This window comes from Rhamphochromis sp. 'chilingali', assembly GCF_963969265.1.
Source record: "Rhamphochromis sp. 'chilingali' genome assembly, chromosome: 13".
In the NCBI taxonomy this organism is placed as follows: Eukaryota; Metazoa; Chordata; class Actinopteri; order Cichliformes; family Cichlidae; genus Rhamphochromis; species Rhamphochromis sp. 'chilingali'.
This window is the reverse complement of record NC_137940.1, coordinates 20926540-20941295: the sequence shown is the minus strand read 5'-3', so window position 1 is coordinate 20941295 and position 14756 is coordinate 20926540. Positions and strand designations below refer to the sequence as shown.

The window sequence follows — 14756 nt, the reverse complement described above, 5'->3', positions numbered from 1 at the left end:
TGCTTTACAGCAGAGGACAGTGTATGTAACAATGTAACATAGACCTGAAAACCTTTATTATAATAATTAAAATTAAGTCTGTGCCAGATGAAAATATTTAGTTCAATTCAATTTTATTCATACAGCACAAATCACAAACAAGCTTTTTACTGAGAGGTTAAGACCCTACAATACAGTCCCAATCAAAAGTTTAAGACCACTTGAAAAATGGCAAAAAAAAATTCCTATTTTGCATGATTGGATCTTAACAAGGTTCCAAGTAGAGCTTCAACATGTAACAAGGAGAAATGGGAGCGAGACAAAACATTTTACTGAAAACAAACTAAAACAGGCTGTTTTACAGCTGATCCAAAGTTTAGGACCATATGCCTTAAAAAGGCCAAATCTGTGCAAAAATGTGGATTCATTGTCATTTTCTGTCAGTAGTCACACTGTCATGACGTTCTGATGGCAACGGGAAAAAAATGTTCCCTTTTTGAACGTGGTCGGGTTGCTGAACTACATGAGCAGGGTCTCTCACAGCACGTGATCACTGCTGAGGTCGGACGCAGTAAGACAGTCATTTGGAGTTTCTTAAATGATCCTGAGGGTTATGGAACAACAAACGTCAAGTGGAAGACCCCAAAAAAATTCACCAGCACTGAGCCGGAGGATCCAATTGGCTGTCCATCAAGACACTGGACGATCCTCGACCCAGATTAAGGCAGTTACTGGTGCCGACTGCAGCCCTATAACCATCAGATGGCATCTGAGACTGAAAGGTGTCAGGGTTTCTGGGTCTTTGACCCAGTATTCTTAGTTCATGTTCACTGTTTATATTCTGTCTGCTTCACCTCCTGTTTTATTGTGTTAGCCTTGGACCAAGGGACCAAGGACGGAACATAATGCACATGGACCATGTGCATTATGTTCCGTCCTCTTCCCGTTTATCATTAGGTCATTATGTTCAGCTGTGTACTCACCAGGTTCTAATCTCTCATCACTCAGCCTGTGTATTTATGTCCCTCAGTTCAACCAGTCCAATGTCGTGTCATTGATGTTATTGTGATGTTGTTCTCGCCGCTGTTAGGTTGTCCTCTGTTCAGTTCCGTCAGGTCAGCCGGTCAGTTGTCAGTCAGTCTTTCATTCATCTATTCAGTCAGTCGTCCAGCCGGCCAGCCGTTTCCTACTTCTGTTCTGTTTGTTCACTCCGTTGACAATAAAACACCAATCTTCACCTACCTGTGAGTCCAGCGTTTGGGTCCTCCTTCTTTCGTCCACGACCTCATCCTGACAAAAGGCTTCAAAAACAAACATCTTCAAAGGCCTCGTCTCCTTGGACACCACAGAATCAACCATTTGCACCAAACATGCAACACTGAAAGGTGGCAGAGAGTTTTCTTCTCTTATGTGACCCTCGTCTGTGTGGTAACGCCTGGGTTTTTCAACAGGACAACGCTACAGTACACAATGTTCTTTCAGGAGAGTAACATCACTCTTTTGGACCATCCTGTGTGTTCCTCTGATCTAAATCCAACTGAGAACCTTTGGGGATGGATGGCAAGTTTACAGAAACAGACGACAGTTCCAGACAGCAGACGCCCTTCATGCGGCTGTCTTCAACACTTGGAGAAACTTCGCTCACCTCATGGAAACGCTTACATCAAGCATGCCGCAACGAATTATTGAAGTGATCAACAATAACAGTGGAGCTCCTCATCACTGAGTTCATGTCTGAACTTTGATTTCTGTTTTGGGGGGTTTACGAAATTTTTTGGAGGTGTGGTCCTAAACTTTGGATCAGCTGTAAAACAGCCTGTTTCAGTTTAAGTGTTATTTTCAATAAAAAGTTTTGTCTCACTCCCAGTTCTTCTTGTTACAAGTTGAAGCTCGACTTGGAATCTTTTTAAGATCCAACCATGAAAATATGATTTTTTTTGCCATTTTCCAAGCTGTCTTAAACTTTTGATTGGGGATGTAATACAGCAAAAACCCCAACAATCAGAGGATACCCCCATGAGCAAGCACTTGGCGAAAGTGAGAAAGAATAACTCACTTTTACCAGGAAGAAAAAAAAGAATAAAGAGCAAACACAATTAATTTAGGTTAAAGCTATATTTGCTTAGAACTGAAACCAAATTCATTTTCACACAAACATCCAGCTGGTTACAACGTTCCAGTTCATAGTTTGTTACAATAAATGCTGAGGATACAGGACTGGTTCAGCACTAACCATTTATTGGCAAATCTCTGGTGGTTCTGGCTCAAACTAGTAACTATTTACTTATGCGCAGTTCGTCTTTATGACTCCAACAGGGGAATAAACGCAGGACTAGGGATGGGTATCGAAACCCGGTTCTTGTTGAGAACCGGTTCCCACTGTTTCAATTCCTTGGAATTGTTTGCCATTTTTGCAAACGATTCCCTTATCGATTCCAGTCGCCCCGAATGACGTCACCACGTTGCGGAGCGTCATTTACCTGGCAGGAAACACGGCGCCTAAGCGGCTCAAACGCTCAAAAGTTTGGTTATACTTTACGAGAACGGATGACAACAGGGCAACTTGGAATACTTGCAAAGTAGATATTTCATTTAAGGGAGGAAACGCTACGAATATGCAAAAGCATTTGCTCACAAAACACGCGATGACCTTAAATGAATGTCGTGTTTTTAATTCCGCTCCGGACTCGTGAATCTCAACCCAGCAGCAGCGGTAATGTTTGCACGTCCTCTCCCGTTAATGCGGCAGGTAAATAATCAACTAACTGTGCATATTATGTTAGCGCGATCTGCCTTATTACAAAACCTGCCATTACTGTGCATTTAGGTGACCACGATGAGAGACACAGACAGAGTCTGGCTCAGATGCTGGCAGTTCTCGCTGCAGTCTACCGGTAGCGTCTCCTTTCAGGCCAGGATAGACGAATGTCACCGAGCAGTGACTAAGTTCTTGGTCAAAGGCTTGCACCCATTTGCCACAGCAGATGCCCCCGATTTCACTTTGGTAAGTGAATGTGTTTAATTGTAGGCAGGACATTACTGGATATTCTTGTGTAATTGCTACAGAATAATTTATGTTACACTTTGTTATTGCTACAGGAGAATATTTATTTTATTATTTTACATTTACAATTTTTTTCCTGGGGACCCTGTGACACCCCATCGAAGAGCCGTAGGCTGTGGATCTCTTAAGATCTCACTGTTGGGTTTGTAAGGCCATGTTACTCCTAAATTTCTATCTTGTTCAAAGAGAAGATATAAAAAAAAGTTCTAAGCTAATCGACTTTAGTGTTCTCCTTTTTAAAAAATAAGAATCGATAAAGAATCGATAAAGAATCGAATCGTTAAACAGAATCGAAAATGGAATCGGAATCGTTAAAATCTTATCAATACCCATCCCTACGCAGGACGTTACCAAAGAATAGAAACCTCAACATTAATACTGATAAAAGTGGGCTAAAAACTAATTCGACCTCAAAGACCTCTGAGAGAGGATGTAATCAAACAGAGTTCTCATATTTAAATTCTTTTTTTAAAAGGTGGAATGAACCCAATAAATAATAACATTTTTTTAAAGTGCAACAGAGCGTACAAGAAGTTAAAAAAAGCTTTACTGTGGTTTCCTAAAAGATGGAAGTGTAAACAAGGGATGCTGTTGCTTTGCTGTAGGGGGTTTTGCATATAGGAGAAAATCCTCAAAATAAACCCAAAACCATACAGGAAGCCAACACAGAGCAGCAGAAAATAGACTAACGTTCTCTGTTTCTGGTTGTGGTTAATAGCTGAGCCGCAGAGTTTTAAATAAACTCAAATCTATAGTTGTTGTTGTTTTCGAGAGACCGAGAAAAAGAGCGCTGCAGTGATCTGTCTGCTCAAAGAAAGGCACTGGTCATTTTTAAACACTCTTTTTACTCAGAAGTGGTTATTAGTTTAATTGCTATACAAGTCAACCCCGAGACTCGGACTTAATTTCCGCATATTGTTAAACAGCAAGTCTCAGCTACTTTTGAGGCCAGCTGCTCGGGTTTCAGTGCTGTCCTCGTTTATCATGGAGCGGCACACGGACACGCAGTTTCATTTAAACAGTTATAACCTTCATAACCATTCTGCAATTAAATATGGAGAACTATCATGACAGAGGAGATGATGGAGGTCAGGAACTGAGACCTTATTTTAGCTGTTTGGGACATTGTCTAAAGCAGGGGAGTCAAACATAAGGCCCGGGGAACAGAAGTGGCCCAATAAAGACAATCCGGTCCACTTGATATCTTCGGAAAATGTGAAGGAGGACATAAATTTAGGACTTTTAACTGTATTTTCATACATTTCATAACTTGCCCTAGTTATAACAACCTCCCCAACAATAATTCATATTGTATGAACCAATGAAGTAATAGATAAAAAAATTAACGACAGAAAAAGTCCATTTTTTTCCCTCTGCTATAGAAATGTCTTTTTGCATATATAGTTTCCACTGTAAAATAAATAAAACAGGATATTTTCTGTGTATTCACAAAGACATTCTGGTCATTAAGTTCTTACAATTTAAGCCCAAAGAATTGTGCTGACAGATTTCTTTCATTACCTGCAGCTTTTCTTTATAATGCAGAGAAAAGCAAGAAGTGCTGTTTAAATTTCACTTCTTTTTCTTATATTAGGATATCCCAGGAATTAAATGTGCAAGTAAACTACTTCAGTAAAAGGTAAGTTTCTCTGGTCCAGCCCACTTCAGATCAAACTACATGTGGCCTGAGATGTAAAATGACTTTGACAAACCTGGTTTAAAGCCCGAGTTAAAAACTTCCCAACAGGTGATGAGCTATAAGGAAAAGCTTCTTTCTTGAAGTACGTAGTGAGCTAAATCCAGGTCAAACCTGTTATCTTTTGTTCATTTTCTTTCAGTCTAGATGATTACAGAGCGGGAGTTCTGAACGAGGAGAAGCTGAGAAAGAAAGAGTTTTGAGCTCTGGGACAACTAAGATGTGGAAAGTGCAAAAAATGGCTGCATACCATTTTTTGTGCCATACTGTTTGGAGCCAGGGGTTAAAGAGGAAATAAAGAAAACAAACAGACAAGACGGTGTGAGCGTGCTGTGGAACAGAGCACGCCAACATATCGAATACCTCGACTTCATTTGCAGCTGCTTGTGCGGTTGCTCCTGTAGGCAGAGCTGATAAGAACGCTTTCAACATGTACATACACCTACTTCAGGTTTCATGCTGTGCTGATGCACACGCCCGTGTGTGTGTGTGTGTTGGGAGAACACACACTGACAAAACAATCCCATTCAACTTAATGCCTCCCATGAGGGGAAAGTATATGTGTATACGTTTTTTGAATATGCACACACACACACACACACACACACACACACACACACACACACAGAGCTTCCTGTAGGTAATTACAGTGTTAAGTGATGAGGGCCCTACAGTTCTCATTCTGACCTCCTCTGGAGGTGTGTGTCTGTGTGATCCTGTGTGTGTGTGTGTGTGTGTGTGTGTGTGTGTGTGTGTGTGTGTGTGTGTGTGTGTGTGTGTGTCCGTCCCTGGGGTGCTAGTTAAGTATAGTAAGATAGATTTAACACCCAAGGCATCCAGCAGGAGTCAGACGGGGAGAGAGAAAGGCCTGTTTTTAGTCCACCCCCTCTCTGTGTGTCTCTCCTCTCTTCATCTCTCCCAATCCTCTCAGTCACCCCTCACCTTCCTAATCTTTATCTCTCTGTCTGCATCTATTACCTCGGCCCTATTCTCTATTTCCTTGCCCCGTTCGGCCTCTCGCTGCGTTTCCCTGCCTGTTTATCTCTTTTCACATTTCTCCAATTCTGCCTGTCCTTGCTTTCTTGCATTACATACATTGGTTTCATATAGTGGGCATTCAGGGAAACTAGTTTCTGCTGATAGCTGGGGTAAGACAGACAATTCATCTGCTCCTTCAGGGGTGCTTTACTATTCTGTCTTAATGTCTCTTTAGGTTCTTCCTTTTTTTTTCTCTGGGCTTTGGCCTCTGTCGCCAGAAAGAGGCGGGATGTTTCTCCTGTATTGGCTTCCCTTCATTGGCTTCCTGTTAAATCCAGAATTGAATTCAAAATCCTGCTCCTCACATACAAGGTCTTAAAAAAATCAGGCCCCAACTTATCTTAATGACCTTGTAGTACCATATCACCCTATTAGAGCACTTCGCTCTCACACTGCAGGCTTACTCATATGATTGTTGGGTTTTTCTCTGTGTGTATTATTGTTAGGGATGGGTATCGAAAACCGGTTCTTGTTGAGAACCGGTTCCCACTGTTTCAATTCCTTGGAATCGTTTGCCACTTTTAAAAACGATTCCCTTATCGATTCCAGTCGCCCCGAATGACGTCATCACGTTGAGTAGCGTCTTTTACCCAGTAGGAAACACGGCGCCTGAGCGGCACAAACGCTCAAAAGTTTGGTTACACTTTATGAGAAAGGATGACAACAGGGCAACGTGCAATACTTGCAAAGTAGAGATTTCATCAAAGGGAGGAAACACTACGAATATGCAAAAGCATTTGCTCAAAAAACACGCGATTGCTTTCAACGAATGTCGTGGTTTTGATCCGCTCCGGACTAGCGAAGCTCAACCCAGCAGCAGCGGTAGCGTTTCCACGTCCTCTCCCGTTAATACTGCAGGTAACTAATCAATTAGCATTGCATATTATGTTAGCGCGATTTACCTTATTACAAAACCTGCTATTACTGTGCGTTGCATTTAGATAACCATGATGAGAGAGACAGAGTCTGGCTGGCTCAGATGCTGGCAGTTCTCGCTGCAGTCTACCGGTAGCGTCTCCTTTCAGGCCGGGATAGACGAATGTCACCGAGCAGTGTCTAAGTTTGTGGTCAAAGGCTTGCACCCATTTGCCACAGCAGATGCCCCCGATTTCACTTTGGTAAGTGAATGTGTTTAATTGTAGGCAGGACATTACTGGATATTCTTGTGTAATTGCTACAGAATAATTTATGTTAAACTTTGTTATTGCTACAGGAGAATATTTATTTTATTATTTTACATATACATTTTTTTCCTGGGGACCCTGTGACACCCCATTGAAGAGCCGTAGGCTGTGGATCTCTTAAGATCTCACTGTTGGGTTTGTAAGGCCATGTTACTCCTAAATTTCTATCTTGTTCAAAGAGAAGATATAAAACACAGTTCTAAGCTAATCGACTTTAGTGTTCTCCTTTTTAAAAAAAAAGAATCGATAAGAGAATCGATAAGGAATCGAATCGTTAAAATCTTATCAATACCCATCCCTAATTATTGTAGGGTAGTCTAAGGAGCTTGGAAAGAAAAGCGTCTGGACTTCTTTGAGTTGCTTGAAGACGTTTGACCTCTCATCCGAGAAGCTTCTTCAGTTCTAAGGTCAAATGGTGGAGAGTCCCAGATTTAAACCCAGTGGGAGTTTCCCCCCCAAAGAGGGACAAAAGGACCCCCTGATGATCCTCTACCTAATCACATGAGCCAAGGTGTGAAAGCGGGTGTGGGTCACAATCAGCCAGGGTTTCGGGTGAGCTCATTGTGAAACCTGGCCCCACCCTATCATGTGATTTCCTGAGGTCAGATGGCCCAGGATGTGAGTGGGTGTTAAGGCGTCTGGGAAGGGATCTCAAAACTGACTTTATAAACGCCCAATTAGGATAACCGCATGTTTTGAATGCTTCCTTTACATGTGTGTGTTCCTTCTTTTTCCCTTCAGGCTTAGAGGGAACATGTTCTGCCCGGTGGTGTAGGGTCCTGATTACTCCAAGTTTGTGTTCTAGAGGGTGATGGGAGTCAAAGAGGAGGTACTGGTCCGTGTGTTTGGGCTTCTGGTAAACTTCAATGTTGAGGTTGCCGTTCTCTTCAATGTGCACAGCGCAGTCCAGGAAAGGCAAACAGTTGTCCTTTGTGTCTTCCCTGGTGAACTTGATGTTTTTATCCACAGAGTTAATGTGCGCAGTGAAAGATTCCACTTCATGTGTCTTGATTTTGACCCAGGTGTCGCCTACATATCTGTACCAGTGGCTGGGTACTCTTCCTTTGAAAGAGCCAAGAGCCTTCCTTTCCACTTCCTCCATGTAAAGGTTGGCTACAATAGGTGACACAGGGGAGCCCATGGACATATTTCAAATATGTCTCACCACTACATATTTCAAATACAACGAGGGTTTCTACAGACAAAAACATGGCTGCGCCATGGGCTTAAATCTTAATTATCTCAGAAGCTGTTCACATCCACAAATATTTATTACCCAATGAAAACACTGAGCAGGATGGGTTTTCCTTGTTAACAGAATCATAACAAGAGACTGGAATAGTCCCAGGTAACTGGAGCAGACATGGTCTTATATTTAGCAAGCCAGAGTACAAAAAACAACGTAAAACTAACGTGGAAGCAAAAAATTATGCTTCTTTGAATGAATGCACCTCAGAAACCTGTCATTTAAAACAAACATTGCTTAAGGATTAAATGCACTTAATGAAATCTTCTGATCTTTAGAGAATCTGACATGTTTGTTTTCTTACTGACAGTTAAGGCCAATGTCATCCCATTCCTGTAATTATGGAAAATATTACCAACAGCTTGAAAATTTATTTCAATCAATTTAATTCATTTCGGTCGACCTCCTATGAGCAAGCACTCAGTGATGGTGGGAAGAAAAAACTCCCTTTTTAACAGGAAGAAGACTGGCAGAACCAGGCTCAGGGAGGGGTGACCATGTTTACTAATGTCACATGTAACATCCCAGAGAAGGAAATGTCCCTATCAGATTTTAGCACTGACTGAAATGTTAAAGGTTTTTGCATTTCTGTTAACTAACAAACAATGAGTTGATGGGTATGTATGAGACGACAGAACTCGATTACCTCGCTCATTGTTGCACTCTGCTTCAATGCTGCTTCACTAACCTGACTTCATATTAAAATACATTTAAAATCCACAACCTTACTCTGGGTAAACTTGTTCTATTCAATAGAATCTATGTTTCCTCAGCATGTTTTGTAATCGAAAACATATTTTTGGGTGCCTCAAGGTTCCATCCTAAGCACCATCTAAGATGTCTGTGTCCTCTTTTGTGAAGCATTAATGTTACTTCAGAAATCTTGGTGTTACCAACAAAATCATCTGCATCGTAACGTGTTTTGTGACAGAAAGCTGGTTTCTGGTGGCTCAGCGCTCGGTCCGTGTCACCATCAAACATCCTATGTCCTCTTTCATATAACAAAAACTGTGTTGTTTTATAATGCAAGGTAATTATTTGTGTTACTTTTTAATAGTTTGATAGAAGGAAGCAGATTGTATAGATAACACATTTTTGCTTTGATAGTGAATGGACCAGCATGCACATGTGATCATTTGTCATTCTTAAAGACACTGGAGGCCAATATTTGTCGATTTCTTTTTTGCCTAACAAGTTTAACAGAAACCAGTAAATCAGGAGCGAAGAAAAGGGAAAGCTCTACCTTTCTTTTGCAGTATAGCGCTACCGCTGCGCCTCCCTATGTGGTTCTCCACGTAACAGGTATAGTTGGCCAAATCTCCGTCCTCCACGGCATCAAATGTTAGGGACAGCTGCACTTCCTTCTCTCCTAAATGCTCCCTCACCACCCTGGAAAAGAAACATGCGAGAAGTGGATTCACAAAGCAGTGATATTAAATCTTTTATTGTGATTTACTCTAATACACTCAAGACTTTAACTTGGAATTTCTACTTATGCAAATTGCATCAGGAGGGAAGTAAACACATGTAAATTTTAAAGATGAGAGAATCTCCTTGCCTCTTAATCTGTTCCATTAAAGATGAAGAAGCACAAGGAACATGGCGCTATAGAGCACAGTATATAGGGCAGATTTTAAAAGAAAGAGAGAGCGAAAAGAAAAGAAATGAGGGCAGAAGAAGCAAGGAGCCATGTCTGGAAAACACTGGCGACAGCTGGAAAAAGCTCTCTCCTTATGGTGAGGTCATACTCCTTTTAAGCCTGTGAGGCTGTGAGGAAGAGGGGCTGGAGGAGGAGACTGAACTGATGTCAGGGTCACAGAGTGCACCTTTAAACCTGGTGAGGTTCAGCCATAACCAGTGAGATCTTAGCTCAGGTGGCAGATTCAGAGCAGTGGCACAGATGGTTCAGCCACATAGGCTGGGTACATTTGAACATTTGTTTAATAAAAGCTAGTTTCATGTAATTGACACCGTTATGCATTTGTTGCATTTATTTATTCTGTTCATTTCTGTTCACAGCTGTTGTATGTTATTGTGGGTATGCCTGTCTTTTGATTCCAAGACATTATGACGTTTACAGTCACAATTGTGGTAGAGTTAGCTCATTAAGAAGAACTGGCTGGCTGATATCTGTTTAATGTTTCTGCTGGAGTCGTTGGAAAAGACGGGAAAGAGGGTGAAAGGAGAAGGTGCAAATCAAAAAGTCAGCATCCTCAAAAATTTGAAGCAGAAGCTTTTATTCGAGTCACCACTAAATTCAGAGTGAGGAATTTAGCTAGCTAATGTTGTTATGTGGAAAACCCCCAAAACAACATGTAGCTAACGACTGCTTATTCTTGGACTTGAAAGCAGAAAGCTAATTATCCTGGCTTACTCACATTAATGGCTGACATCAAATAAACATGTTGTGCATAAATAGCTTATCATATTTTGGAAAGTCAATACAAGAAAACAAAGCAAAAACAAACAAACAAACAAACAAAGACCCTTCCAGATGCTTTGGCGTCCATGTCACCTCTTGATGTAGAAAAACCCAAAGCTTGATTGTCCAGTTGTTAAATCATAGACCCTAGAAAACTGTGGAAGCTGTGATTGAACAATTACTGTATGAATGAGGATTTTATCAAACTGACATTTTTACGTGCCCCAGCAGATCTATTAACGAAATCTTTCAGCGGTTCAGGAGGAAGATAATTATGTAACAAACATGCTGTGAACTGAACCCTCAGTCAGCTTTTAATACTTGAGTAATTGAACCTCAGAGCAAATTATCTGGGACTGGGACAGCACCAGAAGTGTTAAGTCGCACCTAAACAAGCTTTCAAAGTTTCACATGGGTAATGACACCAGAAGTCTTTAAAAAGTCATTATTTTTACATTAAGCTGTGATCACAGTCCAGGAACATCTTCACTATGTGGCGAGTTATACTTCATGAGTGTTATGAGCTCTTTTATATGAAAAATAAAGACAATACAACGTTAAGTGTAGAAAACAAATTTTACCGCAATGAAGCATCAGATTACTTAAAAAAATGAAAAATAAATTAAAAGTAATATTGTTGATGTTTAGCCTGTCTTGGTTTAGTTGCAGGTTGGGGTGGGTTGGTTTGGATCTCTAGTAATTGGTTCAACCACACAAGCAGGCAGCAGGATTTTGGAAATAATGAGCGTTTTCAGTGCAGAATCAGCACTCTTGTCAGAAACAGGCGAGATGGTCCACAGGATTTTGTTATCCTTCTTCTGTACAGTATGTGCTGCATTGACTCAGCGTACAGTACAGTAATCCAGGCTGGCCACATTGTAATACACACAGGGGTTGAACCACATGGGAGTTGGCACAGTCCAACCATGACAAGCAGCGATGAGACACTGTGTAGTCATTTTCCTGCAGCTCTGTTTGTAATTCACCACAGAAATGCGCTGTATCTGTCACTTGAGGCTTGTATCCAAGTGGCTGCATGCAAAGAAAATTGACACGCAAACTTTCAGCACAGGCATTCCCATTGGGAATTGAACTTCTAACCTCCTAAATATTCATGCTTTCCTCTTCCCTCGTGGCACCAGAGGCACAGAAAGAGCAGTGAAGTCTCAATGCAGGTTAATAATGATGGATAACATTACAGAAAGGGTTATGAGACTCAAAATGTCAAATGTGCCGGAAGACATACAGCAAAATGACTACCACCATCTCTGCATGTACGTCTTTTTTTTCCTTGCTCCGTGTCAGAGATTTTCAGTGTGTGCATCACTTTGAAGTCTCCTAGGACAGTGCATCAGGGGTTGCTGTCAAAAGATGAGACTTGCTAAAATGCTTAGTTTAAAACACATCACTCCTCTCCCTTTTTCTCACCTTCTAGCCATTAGCTATCTATATCCTACATCTCCTTTCCTTCTCCTCTTTCTGTCCTCCGGTGATTAAATGGGTACATTTCAAAATAAAAGTCACTGTTAAAAGCACAAGTTTTTCTCCTCATAATCTGTACATCTTGGTGAACGTGACACCATCAGCCAAAGTATCCTTCCTCTCTGAGTTCAGCTACATGTATGTGCCAAGCTGTATCTCAAAGGTCAGCACTGTGTGCATGCTCATCATTTGTATCATCTTTGCCTCCACTTGTGTTGCTGTTCTGATGATATCAAGGCCTGCATCTCTTGTTGTGGCTTTCCAATCACCCACAGCCAGTCCCAGCAGATGGCTTCCCCTCCCCAGGTCTCTTCTTGCTGAAAGGGAGTTGTTCCTCCCTGCCAATGTGAAGTGCTTGCTCATGGGGCTGGTTGTCTGATCAGCTGGGTTCCCTCTCAAATATAAAGTGCCTTGCGATGACTGCTGTTGTGGATGTGACCACACAGCTCACTTCAACCAAATGAACTGACTCACCAAATGGAATCAGGCCAAGTTTGCTTAACTGAACTTAGATCTAAGAAGGTCATCGTCGCTGGTCCCAAAAGTCGAACAAAAATCACACACTGTGCTCTTCTATCATATCTATCATCTCTGCTCTTCTCTTTCTCCGCTCATGTCTGAAGGCTTTGATGGATGTGCAACTTTGATTTGAAAATAAAACACAACAATTGCACTTTTCTTTAAACAATAAATCAGTCTTTGTTATTGAAACTGATACCTTAGATACACCCAGACCCAAGCTGTATCTCAAAGGTCAGCACTGTGTGCGTGCATATATATGTGTGTGTGTGTGTGTTTTAGTAGTTTTTTAGCATTTTCTTTGACACAGATACTGAGGACAGCCAGAAGGATAGATGGGTGGGATGACATGCAGCAAAGGGCCTAGGGCAGAATTGAATCCAGGTAGCTGCAAGAAGGAATAAGCCCAGAGTAGAAGGTCTCACAGCTTATAAATCAAGAAATCAAGTCAGCTATGGAATATTATTGATAGCAGATCCACCAGAGGAATGGGCTGGCAATATTTGACAGTCTGTTTGTGGCCTTATCCTATTTTTCCACTATCCCAAAAGTCTGGTACTACTCTCCTCCTCAAACAGATTCCCAGGTTTCCAATCCTACAACTCTTCACTTCATGTCAACAGTGCCCTTCTCCTCCTTCTGTACCTCCCTGAACTTCTCCACTGGAGTGTAGCGATAACACAGGTCAGACCTCTGAAGGTACCCTGTTGTACAGTATGTAGTAGCAAGATGTTTGCAGTACATCATTCAGTCTTCTAAGCTGCGAGCTGGACCCATCGTGGATCAAACAACTCGTTTCTGTATTATTGATGCTTTGTCTCCTCAGACCGTTGTACTTGTCACTGCCGACAGGAAGCATACAATAAACCTTTCTGTTTCAAGGTGTTCCCAATTGCAATGCAGACCTCAACTTTTTAACATAAAAACCCTGCTTCCCTCCTACTTTAGCACCTAGAACGGGCTAACTACCATGCTTCATGACAAAGAAAATATAAGGTAAAATAATGGTTGATGATGAGGTTGTGAACAGTGAAGCAGTGAGGCTTTGACAGCAGTTGGACTGGACAACAGATGTGAATTTCAAGCAGGTAAAAGAAGGCCTCTCTGCATCAGTAGACATATGGGCTGCCTTCAAGTGAAAATATGAAGCAAGCACTGGCCCAAGTGGAAATACTGTAATTACCAATTCATTGCACATGAACGAGCTGCGGACTGTGATAGCAGAGTTGCAGAAACGTGAAGAAGCTGGACAGCGGTGAAGCTGAGCTCAGCCAACAGCTGGAGTAAAACTGATGATACTGCTCATATATATTGTCTCGCCTGCTATTTTAACCCAACATACTTAAACTACTTAGACTATGGATTTACATTTTCCAGAAAAAGAAGTAAGGTTTCACAAAGAGAGGCACTTGTTGGCAGGAGTTTTTTCTCCACAAACTCGCAGCTTTATCACATCCTCTTGGGTGCTGCAGGGTGTGAGTGTGTCAGTAAGAGAGCAAGCCTTGGTAATTACAGGTATTCCCATTATCACAGAGGCTACGAGACTGTGTTTGACACTATGCAAACAGACATAGACAAAGTTCTCGGGCCAGTGCTGCAGGACGTGGGGAAGGGAGCTTAAAGTGGACAGATTAATGGGCATCACAGCGGGAGTCGACCTGCTGGAGTGCGATTGTGGAACTTGGAATAGCAGTATGATTGGATCAGAGGTGGCCAGAGGACTGGACTGAAAGATTGAGAACTCATCAGGCAAAGGTTAATTTAATACTATGGGGCATGATTAGTTTCAAGTTTAAACACTCCTACTCATGTACCGTGCTGCTCTCTACAACATCATTTTCCCGGGAGAGAACATTTTCAGAGGGCAGGAGGTGGATTAGCAGTCGCAGATACATTCTTGAGGTTCCAGTCTTGGATTGGTAAACAGCTCTGCTGCTGGAGTGTCCTCCAGCAAGACACTGAAGGTCACCTGGCTTCAGAGCCACTGTTGCTATGCTGACTCTGACCTGTGACCTCCCCCATGAAGGGAGGAGGGCAAGAGGATTTCCCTTTAGGGGAGATAAACATTCATATCAGTATTGCTGTGCTCGGCTGATAACATGACCTGTGAAGGCTCTTTGAGCAGA

General features: G+C 41.8%; 1 protein-coding gene across 1 annotated transcript in view; it reads right to left on the bottom strand.

Moving 5' to 3' along the window:
• The window catches only part of il1rapl2 (interleukin 1 receptor accessory protein-like 2), a 520306-nt gene that overhangs the window by 30423 nt on the left and 475127 nt on the right, over positions 1-14756 (bottom strand). Inside the window, exon 9 of the mRNA XM_080901026.1 lies at positions 9451-9596. Within this exon, the coding sequence (XP_080757152.1) occupies positions 9451-9596 (146 nt within the window). The remainder of the gene's footprint in view (positions 1-9450; positions 9597-14756) is intronic.